Source organism: Elephas maximus, chromosome 23 (genome assembly GCF_024166365.1).
Source record: "Elephas maximus indicus isolate mEleMax1 chromosome 23, mEleMax1 primary haplotype, whole genome shotgun sequence".
Classification (NCBI taxonomy): Eukaryota; Metazoa; Chordata; class Mammalia; order Proboscidea; family Elephantidae; genus Elephas; species Elephas maximus.
Genome location: NC_064841.1, coordinates 16540451 through 16566692, shown reverse-complemented (window position 1 = coordinate 16566692; position 26242 = coordinate 16540451). Strand labels below are relative to the sequence as shown.

Genomic DNA, 26242 nt, shown 5'->3' with positions numbered 1-26242 from the left:
CTGCTTGCAAGCTTTTAAGATCCCAGATACTACTCACCGAAGTAGGATGCAGACCTTTGTCTTTATGAACTATGTTGTGCCAATTTTGTGGCAAAAATTGATGAGTCTATGGTCCTTTGCCTTTGAGCCTAGGAAATTCATCCCAGGAGGTGTTTGGTTATGTTAAGAAGTTGCCCTGACTATGGTCCTTTTGTGCTCTATTGTCTATGTTGATATATAAGCAGCACCTACAGTTATGTATGTAGAAATATCCACCATGAAACCTATACCTGCAAGTGGCTGTGTTCCTTTACAACCTCCCACACCTCTTGGCATACCTGTCTACCTATGTATCCATTTGTAAATTATTGCTTGTTAATACTATTGTTGCAGGATTGTCTATGCTATAGTAATTACTGTTGTTGCCCTTTGTTCTTGCGTTCCTCTCAGTGTCCTCCCATGCCTTGATCATGTTTTGCTAACTTCCCCCATATTGTGTATTGCCTTTCCCTTCACCAATATTAACATGTGTCTTCTATCTATTTGGTAATTTCCCCTCCTTCCCCCTCCCATCCCTGGTAACAATCAAAGAATTTTTTTTTTCCTGGGTGTAAATTGTTTCTTGTTTCTGTATGAGAGTGTTCTCATACAATATTTGATCTTTTGTAATTGACTTATTTCACTCAGCATAATGTCTTCCAAATTCATCCACGGTGTAAGATGTTTTGTGAATTTGTCATTAGTCTCCATTGCTGAAAACTTCCCATCTTTCAAGATCTCACTCAAATATACCATCTTCTTGGAAGGCTTTCTTGACCATGCTTTCTTCCCTCTCCCCCATATTGAAACCAGGGCCATCCTTTAAAATCGACCACTTCTCTCTCCTCGGACAGAATTCAAAGACAAATCCTATACTTCTTTACTGACTTATATTTCTTAAACTTTTGAATCAAACTTAATATATAAGAAATACATGGATATAATATCATTGTAAAAATTAAAAACAATACAGATAAACCGAAAAGTCCTCTTGATTCAGATCTCTTAGTCCTGTTTCCCTCTTCGTCATTACCTCGGAAATATTCATGTCAGTGTATATAGACTCACTTCAGGCTTTACAATTGCTGCAGAGTATTCCCTAGTATGGATGTGCTGTCATAGAACTAATTCTTCTGCTATTAATGGGTATTTTGGTTATTTCCAATATTTTACAGTAAAAACCAGTGCCATACTGAATATCCTTTTTATACTTCTTTATGCACATATGCCAAGTGTTTATTTTCTACAGATATGCCTAAGAGTATAAGTTTTGGGCACCAAACCCACTGCCATCAAGTTGATTCTGACTCATAGTGACCCTATAGGACAGAGTAGAACTGCCCCATAGAGTTTCCAAGGCTGTAAATCTTTACAGAAGCAGACTGTCACACCTTTCTCCTGTGGAGCCACTGGTGGTTTTGAACGGCAATCTTTCGGTTAGCAGCAGAGCACTTTGACCACTATGCCACCAAGGCTCCCTAAGCTCTGGATACCCGAAAAAACCTACTCATAGCAATCCTATAGGTCACAGTAGAACCGCCCCATAGAGTTTCTAAGGCTGTGAATCTTTACAGAAGCAAATTACCACGTCCTTCTCCTGTGAAATGGCTGGTGGATTTAAACTGCTGACCTTAAGGTTAGCAGCTATGTGCTTAACCATTGCACCCCCGGGGCTCATATTCTTCACACATTTTTGTATTTGACAGTTTATTTTTCCTTTTCTCATGTGTTTGTAAGAGTTCTTTGTATGTTCTGAAGAATAATCTTTATTCTGATACACACACATATATATTTTTTCTCTCCCAGTTTGTTTCTTGTTTTTAAAATTGGTTATTGTCTTTTGTCAAAAGAAGTTCCATATTTTTATGTAGTCAAATTTATCATTCTTCTCTTTTGTTTGAGTCTTTCTCAGGAAGACCTTTCCTACTCCAGGTTATTTACGTATTCTTTTTTTTTTTTTTTTTCTTGTTATTCTATACCAAAACCCATTGCCATCAAGTCAATTCCTACTCAATGCCAACTCATAGCGACCCTATAGGACAGAGTAGAACTGTCCTATAGGGTTTCCAAGAGTGGCTGGTGGATTTGAAATGCCAACCTTTTGGTTAACAACCAGGCTCTTAACCACTTTTTTTTTTTTTTTAAGCTGTTTAAATTACTTGGAATTTAGTTTTGTGTGAGAAGATGTTACATAATTTTCTTTCTTTTTCCAAATGGAAAGCTAATTGGTCCACACCAGTTATGGAATAGTCCATTCCTCTCAACAACCAAATTGAAATGCTATTTTTTTCATGAACTAAATTTCTAAATATGTTCATGTGTCTGTTTCTAATAAGATTTCCTTGAATATTTCTTCAATATCATGCTGTTTTTGTTACCACAGCTTTATCATATACTTTGGTATCTAATAGGAAATATGTTTATTTCTTTAGCTGTCTGTCTTCTCATACTAGATATTTATGGATAGGACCAAGTCATATTTTATTCTTGAATTCCAAAGATCTGTTTGTATCCAAGTGTGTTGAATGATACAAATGAATAAATTCGAAATCTACTGGTGCTTCTTCTCAGTGTAGAAGTTGTTAGAACATTTTGTATTCTTTAAGTCTCAAAAAGAGCGTGATGAAAAATCACGATTTTCCCGTTTTCTACCTTATGTTACAGTTCCATACTAGGAATGAGTTATTTCATAGGAATCTTACTTACTTTCCAAAAATAATTAATGTAGGTAAAGTACAAAAGTGAAAAGCCTAGTCTCCTCCTAGTTGTTAAGAAGCAATCATATTACCAGCTTTTCCTACAGTTTTTCAGAATGATGGAGTCCTGGTGGTTAGAACTTGGCTGCTAAACAAAAGGTCAGCAGTTGGAATCCAAAAGCTGCTCCTTGGAAACCATGGGAGGCAGTTCTACTTTGTGCTATAGGGTCACTATGAGTTGGAATTGACTTGAAGGCAGCGGGTTTTGTTTTTTTTTTTCAACATGGTAGGACGCCATGCACACTGTTCTGCACCTTGCTGTTTCCATTTAACAATGTATCTTAGAGATGGTTCTGTATCTGTTCATATGATGCAGCTTCATGAGATGACTGTGCCAAGATTGCAATTCAGTTGTTGGAACAAACATCCTTATGTGTTATTTCTCAAATATCTAGAATGAAAATCCTGTGCATAAAATTGGTGGGCCAAAGGGTATTGGAATTTTCAGTTTTGGTTTATATTGTTACACTGCCTTCCAAGAAGTCTCCAGAAATCTCATGAAAGAAGACCCTGATGATACGGGCCACCAGTCTTCAGTGTTGTTCAGACATGTCTGAGTACCAGGGACACAACACAGAGGCTCTAGCTAGGACCTGGTAGTGAGAGAAATTGTGTATGTGCGTGTGTGCATGTGCGTGTGTGTGTGATACACACATGGCAAGAAGTTCCAGGAAGAATTGTAAGTTAATTAATTAATTAGAGTCCTGTTTAAAGCTCTCATAATGAGTGGAAATGTTAGTAGTTTGAAAATAAGCTCTTTTGCCTTTATTATTCATTAGAAACTGGCAGTAAAGAATAGGTTTAAATTTCACAGTCCTGATGCTGCTAATCAAACACAGGGCATTTCTTAAGATAATAAATTATCATCCTTCACAACAGGACCATAAAGGGAATTTGGCTTTATGAATTGTTAACTGGTACAGTAGCCTGTGTCTGGGTCTGGGGCTGATTGAGAGAGAGGGAGGCTGATAATCATATCTCGAAACCGGAATATTCTTACACATTGGGCAGGGCACAGTTTCTTCAATCTCATAATAGCCTACTTGCCTGATGTCAACTGGGTCAAGGGGCCCATGCCAGCTTAAAAAGTGCCCCCCGCTCCATTGTTTTGGTAGCAGTGTTCATGATATTTACCTGGAAAGAATTTTTTTTTTTTTTTCCTAAGCAAGGGGAGGGCTTTACCAGTGGGGCAAGAGGATATTTTTGCTATCTTCTCTGACCAAGTTACTGCTGGTTTTAGATTTGTACCTTTCTTTCCCACCCCATCCCAATTCCATCTACTATGCCATATTTCTCTCCCTTCTCTCCACCCCTGGTCCCCTTGATGTTTGTCTTTGGGAGGGGTGGGGGGACTTCCTCTCTTTTCCTGGTATGTCTTTCTCCATATAAAAGGAAGGAAAGAAAACACCAAGTTCTCATCTCATCCTTTCACACGATAGGGGCAGAAATAACATGATCCCTTCTGTCTTTCTTTCCTTTTCCCTCTTCTATCTCCTCCCTTTATATATGAAGCTCTTCCGTGATTTCGGGTCACCTACAGTGTGAAAGGAGAAGGCTGTTCCACTCTGCTTGACTCAGGTGTCCCTTCTCTGGTGCAACCTCCCAGCCCAATGCCACTCTCTTCATCCCTTTAATGACTTGGCTTGCCAGCCCTGTGGATGTTCCTGGGCCACAGGACCCTTGCATCTCCTTACATTCACTTCAGTGCCTGCTTCATTCAGCACTTTGAGTATGAGGGCTTAGAACTGCCAACTAGCAGCAACAGAGAAAATGTCTTTAGATAGACCATCAGCCAATGCAATTGTACTTTATAACAAAATTTTATTAGGAGTAAGTCAGATTAGAAAACGTCATGCTTCACCATCATTATTTACCCGGAATGACCAGAGTATACATAGCTGAGTACAAAAAACTTTGTGCCCCTGGAGTCCTTGGTTTGGAAAGTAAGAAGATCGATGCACGGAGTGGTATGCCTGACACCGCTGTGGTTACTGTTTAAGGCCTAGCAAGTGGTCAGCAAAGCTTTGGGCTGAGGAAGACGTCATTCCCTACCTCCCTCAAAAGCAGGCTCATCATAGCCTGGGCACCTAAGACTGGAGCCTACTTTTTGGAGTTTGATATTATAACATCTGTATTTCAAGAGAAGGCAGGCTTGAGGTATCTTTATGGCTTAAAAGGCACAGGTCATGCAGCTGAATGGAAAGCTGTTATGTTGGTCTCTCAAGTGCCAGCCGTGAGCCACGCCTGGTAAGGGGGTTCTGGCACCCGTCCCTGACCCCTCAGTGTGGCCCCCTCATCATGGGCTCTGTGTCTCTCCCCTGGCTCTGCGTGCTCACGAGCTGCGAGCGCTGGGGCCACAGGGCAGGTGGCTGGTCGGGGCTTCCGGCTCAGTCTCCTGCCATGTGGAAAGCAGCCTGTGCTGCAGAACCTCATGACCCAGGACACAGAGGGGACCCACCTTCAAGCCTAGAAGGGACTCAAGTGCAAGCAAGGACAGGGAGGATCACTCTTCATGTACAGCGCGGTATGGCGAAAAGAAAGCCCCTCTCCCCGGAAGGGGTCCTACCAGCCAGAAAGCGGCACTGCATGTTGCACAGAGCACCCAACCCCTTCCACAAACAGAAGCAGCAGCTTGTAAGGGATGCCAATAAGAACAGTGGGTCCCCCGACCCTGAGTGGGTCTTGTTAGGCATCAACAGTGGGTAATCGAGCCTTTATCTGCAAATAGTCCTAGGGTCATTTAGAGTAAGTGGTGATGGGGGCGTCTAGGCCTTAAAAACTTATCACTTAAAAATACTGGGCATGCCCTTAGGAGCAACATTTTACACTCAGAAGCTCTTTTTCTTATTTTTAAACTCTCCTTAATGAAAGGAATAAAGAGCCCTGGTGGTGCAATGATTAAGTGCTCAGGTCCAGGGTTCAGATCCACCAGTCACTCTGTGGGAGAAAGATGTGGCAGTCTGCTTCCCAAAAACGTTATAGCCTCGGAAACCTTATGGGGGGGCAGTTCTACTCTGTCCTATAGGAATCAACTCAAGGGCAACGGGTTTTGCTTTGGTTAATGAAGGGAATAAAATTCATAATCTAGGTGAAGGGCGTGGGGAGCTGGGCACAGAGAAGAAACACCCTGTAGACACAAAAGCATCAGTTTCATCCTCATAACAACTGGACTCCAGAGCCTGTTCCCTCTCTGTTCCACCCAATTCATTAATAAAAATGACTGCTGTCAAAAGTTGCATAATATAGAGGGATGACCATAAATCCCCATTTCTCCAGGCTCCAGAGGATATATGTGACAAGGTTTTGATTCTCTCCAGTCTATGCTCTTCGGCGCTTCTCCACCCTCTCCCTAACACTGCCTCATTAGCTTGGCTTGCGTTCCTCCCTCGGTGAGCCTTGCGTTACTTGTGATGACATCCATGCTGCTCAGGCCAATTAGTTCAGCTGGAATTGACCTGGGGTTTGCTCAAGTTTGAGTTCGTAGCCTCCCAGGCCGAGGTCCCCCTCATAAATGTTTTCCTTGCTTGGAGGCTGGGGTGAAGCGTTCAGGTCCAGTCCCAGCTTTGTGGGAGGGGCGCCAGGTGAGGAGGCTTGCTCCTGGTAATTCATGGCTAGTTCGTCTTGATTGACAATGCATTCCACATCGTCCTCTTTAAAATGTTCCTGGATTATGGAGACAGAGAGAGAGAGAGAGAGAGAGAGAACGATCACTTCATGATGAAGACAGAAAGCAGTAACGGCGTCCTAAAAAAAAAAAAAGCGTCCTAGAGTGCAATAAAATAGGGTGTGCGTTTCATTTTTTTTTAACTGCCCTAGTTTTGTCTTGGCCATAGCTTCCACCTAGGGCAGAAACCATCTTTTCCAACCTGTGGGCAGAGGGTAGCATGTCACTAAGTCAGCAGTAAGGATGTGAAACCTAACACAGTACTAAGGGATCTCTAAGGAACCCTGGTGACGCAACAATTAATTAAGCACTGGGCTGCTAACCGTAAGTTTGGAGGTTCAGACTCACCCAGCAGCTCCATGGGAGAAAGACGTGGAAATCTGCTCCTGTAAGGATGACAGCCTAGAAAACCCTATGGGACATTTCTGCTGTATCACAGTTGCCCCCAGTCCATCCGACTCGTGATGATCCTACGTGTGTCAGAGTAGAATTGTGCTCCATAGGGTTTTTCTTGGAAGTAGGTTGTCAGACCTTTCTTCTATGGTGCCTCTGGGTGGACTCCAGCCTCCAACCTTCTGGTTAGCAGCTGAGCGTGCTAACCATTTGCACCACCTGGGGGACCCCCTCCTTTGGTCAAGAGAAAAAAAAAAACCCGTTGCCATGGAGTCGATTCTGACTCATAGCGACCCTATAGGACAGAGTAGAACTGCCCCATAGGGTTTCCAAGGAGGTCCTGGTGGATTTGAACTGCCAACCTTTTAGTTAGCAGCCATAGCTCTTAACCACTGTGCCACCAGGGTTTCCAAGAAGTAAAGTGGAATTCGATGACTATTTCTTCCATTGGCTGAGGAGTTGAGTGGAGTTAGGAGTTGGCAGAATTCTGTGACCTCAGAGCACCCAGTGACTCTGTGTTGGTTTTGTAACAGCCCTGCATATCATCATGAAACTCTCACAACACAGTTTCTGTTAACTTCTGTTTTAGAAGCGTGTCTTCACAGAATGTTTCTTGGGTTGGGTGTCACAAGGCTAAAGAGTGGATAATGGCTGAAACTAACTGGATCTGGCCAATCCGGTTTTCCTCAGACAAAGGTTTCCTCGAAGCAAAAAATTAAGGTTTCAATTCTTCTTTCACTGGCTTTGGGAAAGCCACACACAAAGTTAAATGATCTTAGGCCACGGGTTTCCAACTTTGGCCTGTATCAGAGTCATCTAGCTGTCATTGCTGGGTGCTGTTGAGTCAATTCCGACTCATAGCGACCCCATGTGACACAGTAGAACTGCCCTGTAGGGTTTCCTAGACTGTAATTTTTACAGGAGCAGATCGCCAGGTCTCTTCTCCTGAGGAGCAGCTGGTGAGTTCCAACCGCCGCCATTTTGGTTAACGGTTGAGCGTTTAACCACTGAGCCACCAGGGCTCCTTTCTGAGTCACCTAAAGGGTTTGTTAGAAAACAGATGGCCCAGAGTTTCCGAGGTGGGGCCTGAGAGTGTGCATTTCTAGCAAGCTTCTCAGAGATGCTGAGGCTGCTGGTCTGGGGACCCACTTCGAGAATCACTGCCTTAGGCTGTTGTGCCCTGAATTCATCTAAGATCCACTGTGTTTATGCAAGGTGGTGGCCAGCTGGACAACATCTGAGGGCACTTCAAACTCGAAGATTCTGCTCGTCTCCAATCCCCTGACACTCCGATTTGCTGGTAATGATTCTAATTGCTTCTTTGTACTTTCTATTCCACTCCCTTGATCCATAAAGCACAGGCCTAATATTCAAAACCTCGACACACAGCAGTTTGCGGGGAGGCCACTTTACTTCTTTTACATTTTCTAAGTTCGTTTTATGGTTAGAAAATATTGGTCACAATAAAAAATTGCATTTGTAAAAGAAGAATAAGCCAACAGCAGCAAGAACTGAAAAGAGAAGAGAAAAATGCTTCTCGGAGCGGCCAATTTTAAAAAATGCTTCCTCTACTAGCTGAGAAAAAATAGCCTGAGGTTCCTAGGCTTATCAACGGTCACCGAGCCTGTCCCATGTGGGACGTTTACTCACCCCGTAGGCCTGCGGACTGGTGAGCAGCCTGGAAATTGGACTGCACCATTCTGGTAATGTGGTGGTCAGCGGAGGCCCAGAATGGGTTAAGATGGGTTTCAGGTATCTGTGAGGCCTGTTAAGGAATACTTGCCCAAAGGTAGTTAGGATTTAACCTGGTTAGTTTCTCACACAGCACAAACCTTTGCCTTCCTGTTTAAATCCCTTACTCCATCATTTAGGTAGCAATTCAGCACGCTGAAATTGCTCTTTAACATCTTTGCTCACACACCTTTGCAGCCCCCCTGGTAGCCTTCAATCATGAAGAAACGCCGAATTGTCCGTGAAACGTCAGCAAGAGGTATGTGCTCCTGGGCCCATCCCATCTCTCACTCAATGTCTTGTCTGTTTAGACAAGGCATTCTTTTAACACTTACCTTAAACAATAGCATAAAAGACTGTGTTTTCTTAAAACTGTGTACACCGATTAGGCCACCAGTAATTTTTGCAAAGATGCAAGAGGTACTTCATAAGATGCTCAGTTATTTTAGAGTGGGGTAGTGCACACAGGTTGTTTTCCAAAATACTTTATTTTCACTGTTCAACGCAGTCGCTTTCTACTTCATACATCAGTGCATCGCAATACAAAATTATGTAAATGAGCTGGTGCCAGTTTTTTTTTTTCCATTGTCTAGCACCTGTCTTTCTCATCTTTTCATCCCAAAGTGCTCTAACAAGTTAAAAGAAAAACCTGCTCATCTAAAGCCATTATGTTCCCCTCCAATCTATGAGTAATGAAATCCCCAGTGGCTGCCTCGGGTTGTCTTATTTTTTATTTTTTTGCTCAAAGAAAAGCAGTGGAAGTATTTCACCATTCCATCAGAAACGACTTTTAAGCTTTCTATTATTTCCTCTGCTGGAGAATATTTCACCTCATCAACTTGCTGAAAAGCTCTAATAAATAGGGAAAGGGAAAAAAATGGAAAGCAGTTAACACTGGCTGGCTTGTGGAGATCTGCAGTCTCCCACCAGGCACTTAGGACACGAGAAGATCTTGGTGATGGCTCCCCTGGGACCTGCCTGTGGCTGGACGACAGCACTCTGTCATCGCCATAATGCCCTGGGTGTGTGGGCACAGAGGGAAGAAGCAGCACAGAGGGGCTGGGATCTGCTTCACTCTGGTGACAGACAGCTCCCCACCACAGAAGTAGCAAACGGGGATGCTCATGAATACAGCTAGTCCTGATGTGAGGAGAGCCAACGAAAAGCTGCCTAAGACAGCCTGTAATTCCAACTGTGAAAGGAAAAATGAACTCCTTCTTTCAGACCGGCAGCTTTTGTGCCCAGTTCAGGACCAGGGAAGACATTAAAGTTCAGAGCCTGGCATTTGCTGCAATCCCTTGTAATTATACCTACAAATCTGAAAGGCCCTTGATGATCTCCCATTAATTTTCATTACCGATTGCTATTTCTTTCATTTTATGGACAAAGAAACTGGAGCCTAGAGATACAATGATTTAAATAATTCAAAGGCTCCCTTTGCTATTTGAATCCACCGCCATCATTCCTAGGGGAAAAGAATGATCAAGGCAGAAATATGCATTGTGACCAGCTGGGTTCTGCAGGATAAAGCACACAGACCTCTTCTCAGGCGGGGCACGTGTCAGGGCTTATGGTATGCATAAACCAAAAAACCAAACCCAGTGCCGTTGAGTCGATTACGACTCATAGCGACCCTACAGGACAGAGCAGAACCGCCCCACAGAGTTTCCAAGGAGCGCCTGGTGGATTTGAACTGCCGACTCTTTGGTTTGCAGCCGTAGCACTTAACCACTACACCACCAGGGTTTCCTATGGGCCAATACAAAATGCTTTTCTAGGGAGGTGAGGTGGACGAGGTATACGTACAATGGGAGTGTAAATCAAGGAAAATCCAACCAATTTTATTTCCAGATGGGAAAGTGATAGCAGGTAAGCAACATTTGTAGAGATGTCATGTGAGAAAAAGGAAGAAGTTTGTGGAGGCTCTCAGAGTTTGAGAGAGGCTTGAGCAATTTTCATTGTTTGAGGTTCTCAGTATACTAAAAAATACACATGCCAAATGCCAAAATAATGTTACAAAAGTAAAGCACAAATTTAGAGTTGCATAGTGTCATGGCTGGAATTGTGTCCCCCCAAAATATCTGTCAACTTGGTTAGGTCATGATTCCCTTGTGTGATTGTATAATTGTCCACCATTTTGTGTGATTTTCCTAAATGTTGTAAATCCTATCACTATGATGTAATAAGATGGATTGGCAGCAATTATATTGATTAGGTCTACAAGATTAGGTGGTGTTTTAAGCCAATCTCTTTTGAGATATAAAAGAGAGACGCGAGCAGAGAGACATGGGGACCTCATACCACCAAAAAGTAGTGCTGGGAACAGAGCATGTCCTTTGGACATAAGGTTCCTGTGCTGAGATGCTCCCAGATCAAGGGAAGACTGATGCATCACAAGGCCCTTCCTCCAGAGATGACAGAGATAGAAAGCCTTCCCCTGGAGCTGACACCCTGAATTTGGACTCATATCCTACTCGACTGTGAGAGAATAAACTTCTCTTTGTTAAAGCCATCTACTTATGGTATTTCTGTTATAGCAGTACTAGATGACTAAGGCATATAGTGAACATTTTCTTCTTTTAATTCTGATGATGTATGTCTTTGACTCTGTGTATAATGTTATTTGAAAACTTTAAGGCTAAATTTGCAGCATTTTGTGAGTGTGAGTCCTGAACAAAACAGGCATTTGGCCCCATCTGAACGGGGTCTCAGATTTGACTCAGAAGACCTGGGCATGAATGCCAGCTCTTCTGCTTTACGGATTATATGATTTGTGGTCTAGTTATTTACCCTTCTAAGCCTCAAGTATTGTTGTAAATATTAACTGAAATAATATGTGTAGAAGTGGTTTGTAAACTTTTGTGTGATATTCAAATGCTGTCTCTATCATCTATCTGTCTATCATCTATCTCTCTCTCTTTCTATCATCTGTCTATCTGTCTGTCTGTCTGTCTGTCTTTCTATCTACCTACCTATCATTCATCCATCCCCATCCATCCATCCATCTATCTGTCTGCCTATCTATCTTTTCAGAGCAATGCTTTCTGGAGAAATTGGTATCTCCATCATTGTTCAAATAATGGTGGAAAAACAATACTGAGGTGAGACAATGATATTTTAGGCATTTGGTGTAGTGTCAGGACTTATACTGTATTTAACTCCACTGGACAGAGTAGAATTGCCCTATAGGATTTCTAAGGAGTGCCTGGCAGATTTGAACTGCTGACTTTTTGGTTAGCAGGTATAACTCTTAACCACTACACCACCAGGGTTTCCATAAGCTATTTAGTAGGTGGAAAATCTAAGCTGCTCTTAACATCAAAAACAGCTAATTGGGTTAAAGATTGTTGTATGAGAAGCTAGCATGAGGTGGTAGGGAGAATTGGTTGATATAAGACTCTTTGGGAAGCACATGAATCAGTTTTGTGTGTTCTGGTATCTCTGTAGCTGTGAGTTAAAGGAAGGGGGCATAACCCTGTGGCTGTGAATGGAATGGGCAAGGGAGGCACTGTCCATGGCCATTGTAAATGTCAGGGCAGAGTCTATGTTCTCCAACATCTTGGTCTGCCCAGTACTTGCCATACAGTATGTGTTCAATGGGCTTTTTTTTTTTTTTTTTTTAATATTTTTACATGTTTAATTAATACATTTGAAAATAATCTTATTTTAGTGTCCATAATTAATTTCTACATTTCTACCTTTAATCACCTCACATAAGCAAACATGCAAGCACTGGGGTGGCCAAGGCTGAGGCTGGCTGAGTCATCCTGTCCACTTGGTTCTTTGGTGTCTCTGCTGTAGTGGCTGCTTTTTGTCAGAGGTTAACATGTGATGCTAAGATTCTCACACTCTCTGCTCACTTTCTTGTGTACATCCATCCACATATCTCTTCCCCACAAATCCTTATCCATGTTCTTCCAATCTTTGTCCTTCTGAGTGCTTAATCAACCAGCCATCTTATGAGGAATTGATGCTGGGCTCACCTGACTTATGACTTAATGATCCTGATAGTCCAGCACATGATGGGAAGTTCAGGTTGGTATAGGAAAAATATAATGGGTGGGGGCACTTGTTGTTCAGTAGTAGAATTCTTACGTTCCATGTGGGAGACCCGGTTTGATTCCTGGACAATACACCTCAAGCACAGACATCACCCCTCTGTCAGTGGAAGCATGTGTGTTTCTACGATGCTGAACAGATTTCAATGGAACTTCGAGACTAAGACAGAAATCAATCATTGACAACCCTATGGATCCTAGTGAATTGATTCCTTGTGCATGGGGTTGCTATGGGTCAGGAGCCAACTCAGTAGCAGCTAACAATAGCAACATGAGTAATGGAATAAGATTCTGAGTAACTGTTTTTTTTTTTTTTTTTGAGCTAGAGAAGAATGGAGAGGGCAGATTATAGCCGGTAAATAAGGCTTTCATGAGAATAAAAGAATGTAAGATGTAAAAACTAACTCAAAATGGCTCAAAAGCCTAAATGTTAAACGTAAAACTATGAAGTTCTTAGAAGAAAATATATGGACAAAACTATGGGACCTAATTAAAAAACAAAACAAAACTAACAAGCACAACTATAGATGCATGAAAAGCAGAGGACAAATTAGATAACAGGGATCTCATAAAAATTAAATACTTATGCTCATCAAAAGACTTTATCAGAAGTAAAACGACAAAAAGTCTTCAGAAATGACAAATCCAATAAGGGTCTAATCTCTAAGATATGTGGAAAACTTCAACAACTCAACAAAAAAAAGACAACCCAATTCAAAAATGGGCAAAGGACATGAACAGACACTTCACCAAAGAGGACACTCAAGTGGCCAACAAACACATGAAAAATATTTATGATCATTAGCCATAAGAGGAATAAAAAATCAAAACTACAATGAGATACCATTTCACCCCTGCTAAAAATGATAGAGGAAACCCTGGTGGTGTAGTAGCTAAGTGCTACGGCTGCTAACCAATGGGTCAGCAGTTCAAATCTGCCAGGTGCTCCTTGGAAACTCTATGGGGCAGTTCTACTCTGTCCTATGGGGTCGCTATGAGTCAGAATTGACTCGAAGGCAATGGGTTGTTTTTTGGGTTAAAATGATAGAAACAAAAATGAAAAAAAAAAAAAACCCAGAAAACAAATGCTGGTGAAGATGTGGGAAGACTGGAACTCTAATCCACTGCTGGTGGGATTATAAAATGGTAAACCACTATGGAAAACAGTATGGTGCTTCCTCAAAAAACTAGAAATAAAACTACCTTATAATTCAGCAATCCTACTTCTAGGTATATACCTTAGAAATCTAATAGAAGAAACATGGACAGACACATGCCCACCTATGTTCATTGCAGTACTATTCACAATAGCAAAAAGATGGAAACAACCTGAGAGCCCATCAATGGATGAATGGATAAACACAATGTGGTACATACTTACAATGCAGCCATAAAGAATATTGATGAGTTCTCGAAACATGGATGAATCTGGAGGACGTTATGCTGAGGGAAATAATTAAATCACAAAAGGACAAATATTGTATGATCTAACTTTTATAAAAAGATACGAATAGGTAAACATACAGAAACCAAGGTTCGTTGGTGGTTATTAGGGATGGGAGGGGGGAGAGAGGGGGAATCATTGTCTAGATAGTAGACACGTGTTATTTTTGGTGATTAGATACGTGACACCGAATGTGGGTAAAGTGTGCACAGCTCGACCAAGGTAAATGATGTCACTAAGAAGTACACAAGAATAACAGATGCTTTTAGTAAATGCTACAACATACAGTATTTTGCAACAGCAACCAAGAAATGTGTGTGGTTACATATGTAGGTATGTATGCATATATGTGTATAGGTAGGTATATGTGTATATATATGTGTGCATGCATAGGTATATCTATATGCATATGTATATACATGTATATTATATATCCATATATATAATAGGAGCCCTGGTGGCACAGTGGTTAAGCGTTCAGCTGCCAACCAAAAGGTCGGCAGTTGGAATCCACCAGGTGCTCCTTAGAAACCCTATGTGGCAGTTCTACTCTGTCCTGTAGGGTTTGCTATGAGTTGGAATTGATTCAATGGCAACGGGTTTGGTTTGGGTTTTATAAATATAATAAAGCACATGGGGACACAGTTTGGGTATGTCCTAGACATAACCAAAAACCTTGCAGGAGTGGTTTACTGGGTTCGAAGGCTTAGGACCATAGTCTCATGGGACAGCTCAGTCAATTGGCGTAATATAGTTTATAAAGTCCACAGACTTTATAAACGAATTTGGTGAGTAGTGTCTGGAGCCTTAAAAGCTTGCAAGTGGCCATCTAAGATGAAACTATTGGTCTCTACTCATCCAGAGCAAAAAAGAAAGAAGAAAACCAAAGGCTCAGAAAAGAAACTAGTCTACAGGATTAATATCCTACATAAACCATGTCCTCATCTACCCTGAGACCAGAAGAACTAGATGGTGCCTGGCTACCACTACCAACCATTTTGATCAGGGCCATAAATAGATGGATCCTGGTAGAATGGGAGAAAAATGTAGAACAGAACTCAAATTCTTAAAAATTCCAGACTTACTGGACCTGTTGAGACTAGGAGACTTCCTGAGACTATATCATCCTGAGATACCCTTTAAACTTTGAACAGAAACTACTCAGGAGATCACCTTTCAGCTAAATAACAGATTGGCTCATAAAATAACAAATATCACCCATTATAATCCTTCAAAAAAAATCTATATGAGACCATATGGTCAACATTTACTATAAAGAAAGATAAGAAGGTAAGGGTTTAGGGAAATTAGATTACTAGAAACAAAATTAGAGTGGAAATAATGAGAATGTTGACACATCGTGAAAACTCAATGTCACTGAACAATTGGTTTAAAAACTGTTAAATGGGAACTGAATTTGCTGTGTGAACTTTCACTAAAAACACAATAAAATATTATTTAAAAAAAAAAGGGGGATGTGACTTGTAAGATGGAACTCCTGGGCTTAAGTTATAGGACAAAGGGGACTAGGAAAAGAGTGGTAATGCCATAAAATAAAGGTGGTTAAAAATAACCTTTTTTGTTTCATTTGCTCACTCATTCATTTGGTCCTTCATTTACTCACTTTTTTTTTTTTTTTTTAATGTGCCCACCTAGTGAGTGACAGAGACCAGGCATTCACACTAGGAAATTGACAATTACACCACAGAATGGAAAGCTCCTTGTCTCCAGAGTATGATCTTCTTGAGGGCAGGGCTGTCCCCTTCACCTGGATACAGTACTTGGCCCATTTTGGGGGCTCAAGAAATAGTTGTTGAATTAATAAAGACAACAGGCTCAAAGAGGGGAAATAAATTGCTGAATGCAACCCAGCCAGTTAGCGGCAGAGCTGGGCCCCAGACCACGGGCTCTTCCACCACACCAGGCCTCCTTCTGATACAGAGATTCTGAGGAACTGATGTGGAATTGGGGAATTAGTGGCTTTCTGAGTTCTCCATCGCTGAGTAAGCTCTGTAAAGTGGCTGAATCTCCAGGGTTACCTGAATTATTAAAAAGGAAGAAAGCTCTTCTGATGTAAACAAAACAAGACCTCAGCTGCAGATTTGGCAAAATGTGTTCGGTTCTCACCGGGGTCTAGTAAATGTTTGAGGAGGGAGAGTCCCCAGTGGGTATTTTTGGTATGGCTAGTTTTGCTTCTCAAATAAGCTAAAAATGCATCGAGAAGAAATGTTAAACTCTGAGGGGAAAAAACCCCCAAACAATGACCTTTCTCATCTTCAAAGGGCATAGTTTGGGAAGTGCAGTGTGATTCAGGAGATGTAAGTACAAGTTGGAACTCGGCTCAGCATTCAGCATGGGTGAAACAGAAAATACAATTAGGGAATGCAGTTCTCTTTTGGCCTGAGCTATTTTATCTGCAGGTTCAGAGCTAAAAAAAAAAAAAAAAAAGGTAGCGCTTAATTGAATTAACATCCAAAATACCTCGGATTTGATTTCTCTCTCTCTTGTTTGTTAGTTTTTGTTTAGACTATTTAAAATCATCACGTTTTGTCCACTCTTAGTTGCTGTCATGGATTGAATTATGTCCCCCCAAAAATGTGTGTATCAGTTTGGCTGGGCCATGATTCCTGGTACTGTGTGATTGTCCACCATTTTGTCATCTGATGTGATTTTCCTATATGTTGTAAATCCTGCCTCTATGATGTTAATGAGGGAGGATGGGCAGCAGCTGTGTTATCGAACCAGGACTCAATCAATCTACAAGATTGGATTGTGTCTTGAGGCAATTTCTTTTGAGATGTAAAAGAGAGAAACAAGCAGAGAGACAGGGGAACTTCATACCACCAAGAAAGCAGTTCCTGGAACAAAGTGCATTCTTTGGACCCAGAGTCCCTGTGCAGAGAAGTTCCTAGTCTGGGGGAAGATTGATGAGAAGGCCTACAGAGAGAGTGCTGTGAAGAAATAAACTTCTCTTTGTTGAAGCCATCCACTTGTGCTATCTCTGTTATAGCAGCACTAGATGACTAAGACAGTTACCAAAACCAATAGGTGCACAGCTTGCTCATTCCTGTGCCTCAGATGACGCTGTCCTGCCTAGAATGGTGAGAAGCAAGAACCCCAAGCAAAGGTCCAGCTCCACAAGGTCCAGTTTCAAGAGGAAAGAGCTCCATTGGCCCTCTCTCTGTCTCTCTTTAAAAGTCTTTGAGAGTCTTGTGGAGTTGTGTTCCACCTTGGTTTTCTCTAAACTTGCCTGATAATGAAGCTCATCTTGGACATTTGTTAAAAATACAGATTTATAAGTCACTTCCTGGAGATTCTGATTCAGCAAGCCTGGGAAGTGACCTGGACTCTGTATTCTTAACAAGTGCCCTTGGTGAGGCAGATGATTAGACAAGTTTGGAATACAATGGTCTCTCTCCAGAGCATTGCTCTCCATATGAGATTCGAATCTCAAATAAGAAGACAAAATAACATGGTCTTTCTATGTCTATAAAGCTATTGTTTTTAGGGTAAGGAGAACTATACCAAAAAATCCAAAGCCCACTGCCGTCATGTTGATTCTGACTCAGGGACTGCACAGGATTTCCAAGCCTGTAAATCTCTATGGAAGCAGACTGCCACATTTTTCTCCTGTTGAACCACAGACCTTTCAGTTAGCAGTCAATCACTTTAACCACTGCGCCACTAGGGCTCCTTGAGGATAGGCCTAAAGTAAGCTCATTTGGCTCAGAAGCCAGACCTACCTAATGGCCTCTACCAATTGTCTTATCTAATTCGTGGGATGGGTAAGATGCTCAGGCTCAAGAAAATGAAGATTTGATGATGTTACACCTGGGAGTGGATTAATGAAGAGCACATTTCGACTTAAGTAGGAAGAGTTTGTGCCCATCGGGAGCATTTGTATGTATTTGTATGTGTAGGCTTGACAAACGGTCTTGTTACAAGGATAAAACTCTTGTCAATGCACAGCTGTGTCAAGAAGGAAAGCACATTTATCTCTGTATAGGGTTTCAGGAATACTTCTCACCCCCACATCTTTTCACTTATAAAGCATTTTCATACGTCTCATCTTATCTTTACAACCACAGGGTGGATATTGTATTTCCATTTTATACATAAAAAATGTGTAAACAGATGGCATTTCAGTACTCTTTTAATCTATTCTTACCATTATTTCCAGGGTGCTTTTTAGCTTCCTGTGCCAGCTTGCCACTAGGGAAGGCAAGGATCAATGCCAGGTGTGGGGGCAGGGGGAGGGCAAGTACAACCTTGGAGTGGAAGCCAACCTTGCCCTCGAAGCCCAAATATCCCTGCAGCATAATCAGGTCCCATTTGCTATTGAGTTACTGAGTCCTCACACTGTTATTTCCACAGCATCCATGAATGAAGCTAGCAGAAGACACCCAAAATTTTACACACTCCACCACTCTTTGATTCCGATGTACAAGCCACACCCCTTATGCTTGTTTCCCAGGAAGTGCAGCCTAACAAATTGAGTCTGATCTCCTGCTTCCCTTTGGATATGTTAGTTTCTGCAGTTGAACATTGATCATCTTGCCTTCTTGGGTGAGTACGTGATGAGCCATTCTGTTGAGCTGGTGTCTAGGATTCAGGTCAGAGGACAGACTTAGAACCCAATTGAAGAGCCTTCTTCTCTAAGCTGTTTAATCCCATCATCCTCTCTGGTTTGAGGGAGGAATTCCAACTCTCCACCAGGCAATTGAAGAGAACATGGCTGGGTGCAGTATCCTGCCTTTGCAGCAATCACTCTATTTGAAACAAAAGCTATCAAGATGGCACCTTCTTCTAGACTGTCCCTGAAGCTTTGATTTAAAAAAAAAGGAAGACACCCTAGTTTACTCTTAATGAGATTCTTGTTGTCTTTCACACACACACACACACACACACGAACACATGCTCCTTCCGGTTGATAATCCTAACCTGTGCCATCTTAACGGAAATCGCCCTAGACAGCAGCAGCAGAAGCAGAACGGAAGCAGTGATGCCCTGATGGACTTATTCCGAGAGCTCACAGGGGCTCTGCTGCGCCAGCCTCTTCAGTCCTCCTCACTAGGACCCTGTGATCACCCGTATTAGAGACGACGGTCTCCGCTCCCCGCTACCCCCACCCCAGTTCCAGGTGTATTTTCGAAGTGGCCCAGGGAATGTTGTTGTCGTTAGTTGCTGTTGAGTTGACTCTGACTCATGGCGGCCTATGTACAACAGAAGAAAACATCGCCTGGTTCTGCTTCATCTTCACAATTGCCAGCTCGTGTTCAAGTACATTGTTATGGCTATTGTGCCAACCCATCTCCCTGAGGGTCTCCCATACCCTTGTTGGCCTTCTACTTCACCAAACATGATGCCCTTCTCTGGTGAGTGATCCCTCCTGATGACAGCTAGCAAGGACAATGTTCAGTTGTGATCCACAGGGTTTTTATCAGCTAATTGTCAGAATTAGGTATCCAGGCATTTCTTCCTAGTCTGTATTAGTCTGGAACCTTAGCTGAAACCTGTCTACCGTGGGTGACCCTCCTAGTATTTGAAATACCAGCGGTATAGCTTCCAGCATCGTAACAATGTGCAAGTCACCATAGTATGACAAACTGGCAGACAGAAGGTGGTCCCAGGGAAACCAAACCAAACTGTTGTTGTTGAGTTGGATTCTGACTCATGGCGACCCCGTGTGTGTCAAAGTAGAACTGCACTCCATAGGGTTTTCAATGGTTGTAATCTTACAGAGTGGATTGCCAGGTCTTTTTTCTGTGGTGCTGCCAGGTGGGCTTGAATCACCAACCTTTCAGTTAGTAGCCTAGCACAAACCATTTGCAGCACCCAGTGACCTTGCCCAGGGAATACTTATTGGATGTTTAGGGGGCCTTCTACCCTGAGGCCCATCAGACACTACCTGATTGCTTTGTTCCTCCTGCTGCACAGACGCTAGTGCTATTGGTGACTTATCTTCACCCAGTTGTAATGTGGAGTCTGTGGAGATGCCTTGTCTCTGTGAATACGTGTCCATGCGTTTTTGGTTTTGTTATTTACTTGCTCTGCCTGTTTTTATGTAGGGATTTGGAGAGATTGAAAGACTATGCTGTTGACACCACTACCATCTCCCCAGAGTCCCCTAGGAACTGCACATTATTCGATTTTCTGCTTTTGGTGAACAGTAAGTGTCTAGCATGTTACTAAGGAATGGGGATCTGGTCTAGTTAGATTTTCAAATTGCACTTTTAGTGTGAGCTGCCTATGCTGGCTAGGAACTTTCCATAATTCAAACTGTGTAGCTTAGAATTATAAAAATGAACTTACTATACTACAGCCAGGATGCCAGGTGAGTCTGAAGAGATCTGGTGCCATGGTTCTTGACCTTTGTTGGCCATGGACTTGACTCACATCTCTGCAGAAATGTCCTTGTGGTTATCATTTGCAGACAATTTCACATGGCATTTCAGAGAGTTCCCAGATGGCCTTGATACCTACCCATGCTCCTCCAGAGGCGCAGAGTTAGGAAACTCTGGTCAGGTGTGATTAAGGATTGAGAATGAGGGCCAACTAAAACCCGATAAATGGTATGCTTGCTATCCAGTTTTTATTGGGAGTTGGTTTTTATCAGGGATAGTTAGAGGATCTACCTATCAAATGTTGAGATAATTCTAAGTATGAAGCTCCTCAGATCCTGACAAACAATTCAGGGACAGAGAAAGGTCAGTGGAGTTTGCTGGAAAGGTTGAAGGAAAGAAGACGGTTGTAGGATATGAAAGCAATTGGCTTAAGTAGGACAACTGGATACAAGATAAATAGGGGTACACCTTGGAGTCACGAGGCTGGAGGAAACCTGAAGCTTCACCTGATCTACAGCCTCAGATCTTAACGTAGGAATAAGTCTAAACCCAGGTTTTTCCAAATGTGGTCCCTTGACCATCTGCAGATTGTTAAAATATAGATTCTTGGTCCCTATACCTTTTAACCTGACCCCACCTGGGGGTGGGGTCTGGTAATCTGCATTTTAAAAATTCTCCTGAAAACCACTGGTCTAAATGATGTAGAGCAGAATGGTATCTGGTCTTAAGACTCTGGGTGTGGTGGTGCCACGTCTATGAGCTGCACAGTCTAACAATGACAATAATAATTTTAATAATATTACTCTTATTCCTCCTTTTCCTCCTGTTCATATTATTGTGGACACACAATGGGATTGATAGATTTCCAGGGATCTTTGCTGCCCACCAGATGTAGATGAAATCCATTTGGGTCAGAGAGAGTGTGACATCTGCCTCAAGTTATTTTGAGAGGAAATGATCCTGGAGAAAAATGTTGGTGCCACTCACATGGAGTTGACCTTGGCTTTTGGTGGCCCCTTCCTATTAGAAGATGTGTTACTTACACCTAGACCCTCTCTGTTAGCTCTCGGTGATTTTGACACCAGGCCTTTATGGGTCACCTCCTTGGTGGAGAGCTGGAGAATGGGGCTCTGAGGAGTAACTCTGCTCCAGGGTCCCAAGTCTCCACTCTGGTTTGGGAGAAAATTTCCAGTCGATTCTAGACCCCACCCCGATACTGACTGGATGTGGTCTCATGAGATTTGGAGCCTCAGCCAGCTACCCCAGAGTTCACGTTTCAGGCAGAGATGGCCAGCAGTGCCCAGGCCCTCTTGGGTTCATTCCAGTACCCAAGGGGACTGGGTCTTTCCCTTCAGCTCCCAGAATGGACTATAAGCCTGAAAAAGAACCAGTCCCCTGGGTGTGGATGGGCAGGGATCCCAGGGGCATGCATACTTGTACCTCATCGTCTACCTCTGGAGAAATAGGAATGATCACTTCTGCACTGACAGCTCCAGTGTGGACCGCATAGATCAGGATTTTCAGAAGTTAAGCAGGAAACTACCTTCTGTATTTTCACAGAGAGGGAAAGGGGTGAGGGTCTGGCTATTGTGACTGCCTCTCAATTTGTACCAAAGTCTCCAACTCTTTGTGCCTCAGATTTTCTCATTATTAAGGAGACATCCTAGGTCTGGTTAGGTAATTATTTGGAGATTGTAATTACCCTGCTACTTTTGAATAACCCCATGTCTTCTGTTTATCTTTTCATAGTGGTTAAGAAGACACTGGGGTTTGAATCCTAGCTCTGCTGCTTATTATCTGTGAGATCTTGAACATGTTTCCTAGGCTCTTTGAGCCTCATTTTAGTCATCTGTAAAATAGAAATAATTTACAGTAGTGACCTCATAGAGGAGAGGATTAAGGGAGATAAAAATAGGTACAATTTTTAGCACAGTTCTAGGCACATAATAAGCACTCAGTAACTGTTAGCTAATATTTTATTTTTTCACTGTGCCCCTTGAGGAGTTATAAGTATTAGAAATATATTTCAAATATCCCCAAGTCAATTTATTCTTGTCCACCCACCACATGGCTTTCAGAGTTCATAATATTTCTTCTGCTGGAGGCCTGAGAAAGATATTGCAAAGTTTCTCCCAGAAGGCTTCCTTCCAATTTTTGGAGCCCTGCATGGAGGAGCCAAGGGAGGCAGTGCCCATTGTTTCATGACTAATACTGCAGTTTCTCAGCAGGATTTCAACCAAGAACTTACATTATGAGGGTCCTCACAGGAATGATCTGTGTCTCCACAGAAATGAGGTGCGTACTCAGAGGTCAGTGTTTTCATTACTGGATGTCAGGTTTTGGTGTTACCTTCCAGCAGTACTCTCTGTTTATCAGGTTTGTTTCTCAAGGTCCTGGTTGTCCTTGAGGCTGCCCTCCAACACTCCCAGGGTCTACGGGCACCTTCTCTTCATGACTACTTACCAAACACCTCAGTAGAATGCATGGCCTGAGGCTCTGAGGAAAACAAACAAGAACATAGGCATGTGCACACGATAGCCCGCAATTCACACAACCTACTGAGTTTGTTATGGGAATCAAGGTATGTGGCAGTGGGTTCAGGAGGCATTAGAAAATATGTTTTCTTTGACTGAACAGACACAGAGGCTAGCCCTTTGTTGTTTCAGGGTCATATGTCACGAATAATGTTCTCCTCTCCAGGAACATTTTTCTCTCAGATGTAGCCACTTTCAAACTTTTTTTTCTGTTTCAGTTTTTTAAATGCTGACCCTGAGTTACCGAAATGATTCCACGACCCATTATGGGAAGCCACCTACAGTTTTCAAATCATTTCTCCAACAACCCAACCAACCAACCCATTGCCATAGAGTCAATTCTGAATCATAGTCACCCTATAGGACAGAGTAGAACTGCCCCATATGGTTTCCAAGGAGCCCCTGGCAGATTCGAACTGTGATCTTTTGGTTAGCAGCCGTAGCACTTAGCAACTATGCCACCAGGGTTTCCCATTTCTCCAAAGCATCTGCCAAATCTATAGCTTTCTGGGACTGTCGACTAGAGAGGAATAAGTGATTGTGTAACTAGGAACCCAGAGAGTCAGGGTGCAATTGCTTTGGTCGGGGAAGCACCAGGGACAAGTTCCAAAACTGACTGACTAGTGGATTTATTCTTTCTGTAGGAGTTTGCCTCTTAAATGTCTATGGATTTGGATTCAGGCCTCATGCATCTTGAGCTTTCTCAATAGGCCTATGGGCATTGAGAACCCAGATTACAAAGTGTACCCTGTGCATTATTAAAAGAACTGCACTGTGATGTACTATAAAGTGGTACAATCAGGAGGCCTATAGTATGGAAATTCCTCCGCTCAGAATACTTGAACTTCACTGCTCTGCACTGATCTGGCCCCACTTCTCTTTCCATCCTTATTCCCCTACTCTTTCATAAGCCTTAGTTTCAGACTAATGGAATCAAGCACTGAGTTGTGTTTGTTTCACTGTCTGCTTGGGCCTTTCTTTGCCTGTGCTGTTCCCTCTACTCGAACAGCTTTTTCCTTCGCCTTGACACTTGGAAATCTTAAATCTATTCAGGGACAGCTTAACTGTCATTGCCTTTGAAATCCCATTGATCTTTCATTAACCTCTCTCCTGGGTCTTGCCACTCTCTACCTTACATTATCATTATGAAAATGCATTTCTTTTCTGCATATCCCATCTTCAACTAGAGCTATTTCTCTCTGAGCATTTCGATCTTGGAGTTCCATATCAAAATCCATCCAAATGAAAGGGTTACTACGCAGCAGCAGCAACAACAGCAACAACACATGCCCAGAAGTTAGAAAATCCGCTGATCTAACAAAGAAAGATTGATTTACTGAGGCTGACATGTAAAGCAATTTTAGGCTACTCACAGTTACCCATGTCCCCCAAATACTTTACAGACTTTGTGTCTTTGCCCACTCTGTTTACACAACTTGGAATGTCCTTCTTCCCTTTTTTTTTCTGGGAAGGTCTATTTATTCTCTAAAGCCTGTGGCATAAATTGCTATTTGGGCACCCAATATCTAGTCTCCCTTTCTTCCATAAGATAGAAGCTCTAGTCTGTTGGGGTGTTCTATTGCCTTAGCAGGTTGAGAAAGCCAGTGAAATGGAAGTTGTTGGGTAGGACTTCCAGAAAAGCTCCTTCAAGAGAGCATGCCATTTTGAGGTCATGAAGTGAATTTGAGGATCAAAGCCATACGCTAAAAATGGCAGAGAAGAAAGATAGAAGGACCATGGGGATACTAAAGACATCGTGGAGCTCCATTATCAGCCACAGATGGCCTAACACCAGACTTATTTTATATGAGACGAATACCTCTATTTCGATAAAGCCACTGTTTTTTGGCTTTTTTCTGCTATAGGCAGCCAAACATAATCCTAATGGATACATGGCCCAATGCAAATAGGACCTCTTCTTTCCAGCTTTCCCTCTACCCCAACGAGATGAATTTCTTTCCTGGAGCTCTCACAGGCCTTCACTTGGACCGCTCTGATTAAATTTATTGTAACATATGAGACTTCCTTGTCTCTACATCTCCTCTACTGTTGGACTGTTAGCTTCTTGAGGGAAAAACATGGCCTCATTCCCCATTGTATCTGCAGCGGGTAAAGCCTGGCAGCCAGAAATGAGTCCTCTCAACCTGTTTGTTTTATTGAATTGAGACTTGAAAAGGATTCAGGGTTTTCTGTTAATGCACAAATTCTTTTGGGAAGGGTATTATCTGAAAGCTGTACCTTATTTGGGATTTAGTTGGCAGGCAACAAAGCCTTGAGAAATGACCCTGGGATGGAGGGGTGCGTGAGATGGGCCAGCCACTGGAAGGAAAGGTGGAGAAAGCTGCTGCTGTGGATTTTAGCCCGTCTGGATTTCCCCAGGGTGGCTCTTGTGTGCTGTTAGGTTTTCTTGGATGCAAAACCTTACTCTGCCTGGCAAGCCCTGAGAGGAGGCTGACAGTATTAGTAGTGCTTTTCGTTGCCCAGCTTCTCTAAGAGGCAGCCCTTCTCTCCTGAGACTGGGTATCGCAGATAACTGGCTCCATGGGTGTACCTGCGAGGCCCTCCTACTGGCCCCAACCCTGTCTCGATCTGTCCCCCCAAACCACTTTGGAAGGGTCCGTCACTCTTGAGTTGCAAGATTAAGTGAATGCATGTTTGGATAAGATGCTTTTGGGCCCAAGATCAAAGTCTTCACTGCTCAGGGTCCAGACCCCTTTCAGAATGAGTACAAAACCTGCCTTCCCCTTTGAATGCATTATGGGAGCCGAAGGAGAGGACGTACCGCCCACGTCCACCTATCAACGCATTTTCTCAGTAGTAGAGCCCAGATGGCGTCCTCAGAAGCCAGGGCGCTGAGAAAATGGAGAGCCGCACTTTCTATCAAAACCACTGACAGATTTTACTGGCAAGAACGAATATGATCCTGTGGCTAAATAAAACCACGGGGCAGCAAATTAAACCCTGCCTCACGATATTATTATTCTCGTCTTGTGAAAATAACAATGTTCTGGTAGCTTTGCTGGGTGCCTTTGTGTGGCCACTGTTATCGACAGATCTAGGCCCTTTTTTGTAAGTTGCAGATCTAGATGTCAGCCAAACGTTTCCCACCAGTGGCAGGAGCTGTCCCTCTCCTCACAGAAAAGAAAGAGAAAGCACCAAGTCGTTACATAATTTCACTCTCCTAAATCAAACCTTACATTTGTCACGATTATTTACCATGGCTTGGTAATTGTGAGCAGACAGCTGAGTGGAGCTGGAAGTCTATTCATCCTTTAAAGTGACATAAAGTGGCACTTGGGT

General features: G+C 42.6%; 1 protein-coding gene across 1 annotated transcript in view; it reads right to left on the bottom strand.

The window, feature by feature from the left end:
• Positions 1-4587: 4587 nt before the first annotated feature.
• SLC9A9 (solute carrier family 9 member A9) overlaps positions 4588-26242 on the bottom strand; it is a 659769-nt gene continuing 638114 nt past the window's right edge. The window contains exons 15-16 of the mRNA XM_049867356.1: positions 8482-8587; positions 4588-6437 (exon numbers count right to left, since the gene is read on the bottom strand). Coding sequence (XP_049723313.1) covers positions 6210-6437; positions 8482-8587 — 334 coding nt within the window. The 3' untranslated portion in view covers positions 4588-6209. The remainder of the gene's footprint in view (positions 6438-8481; positions 8588-26242) is intronic.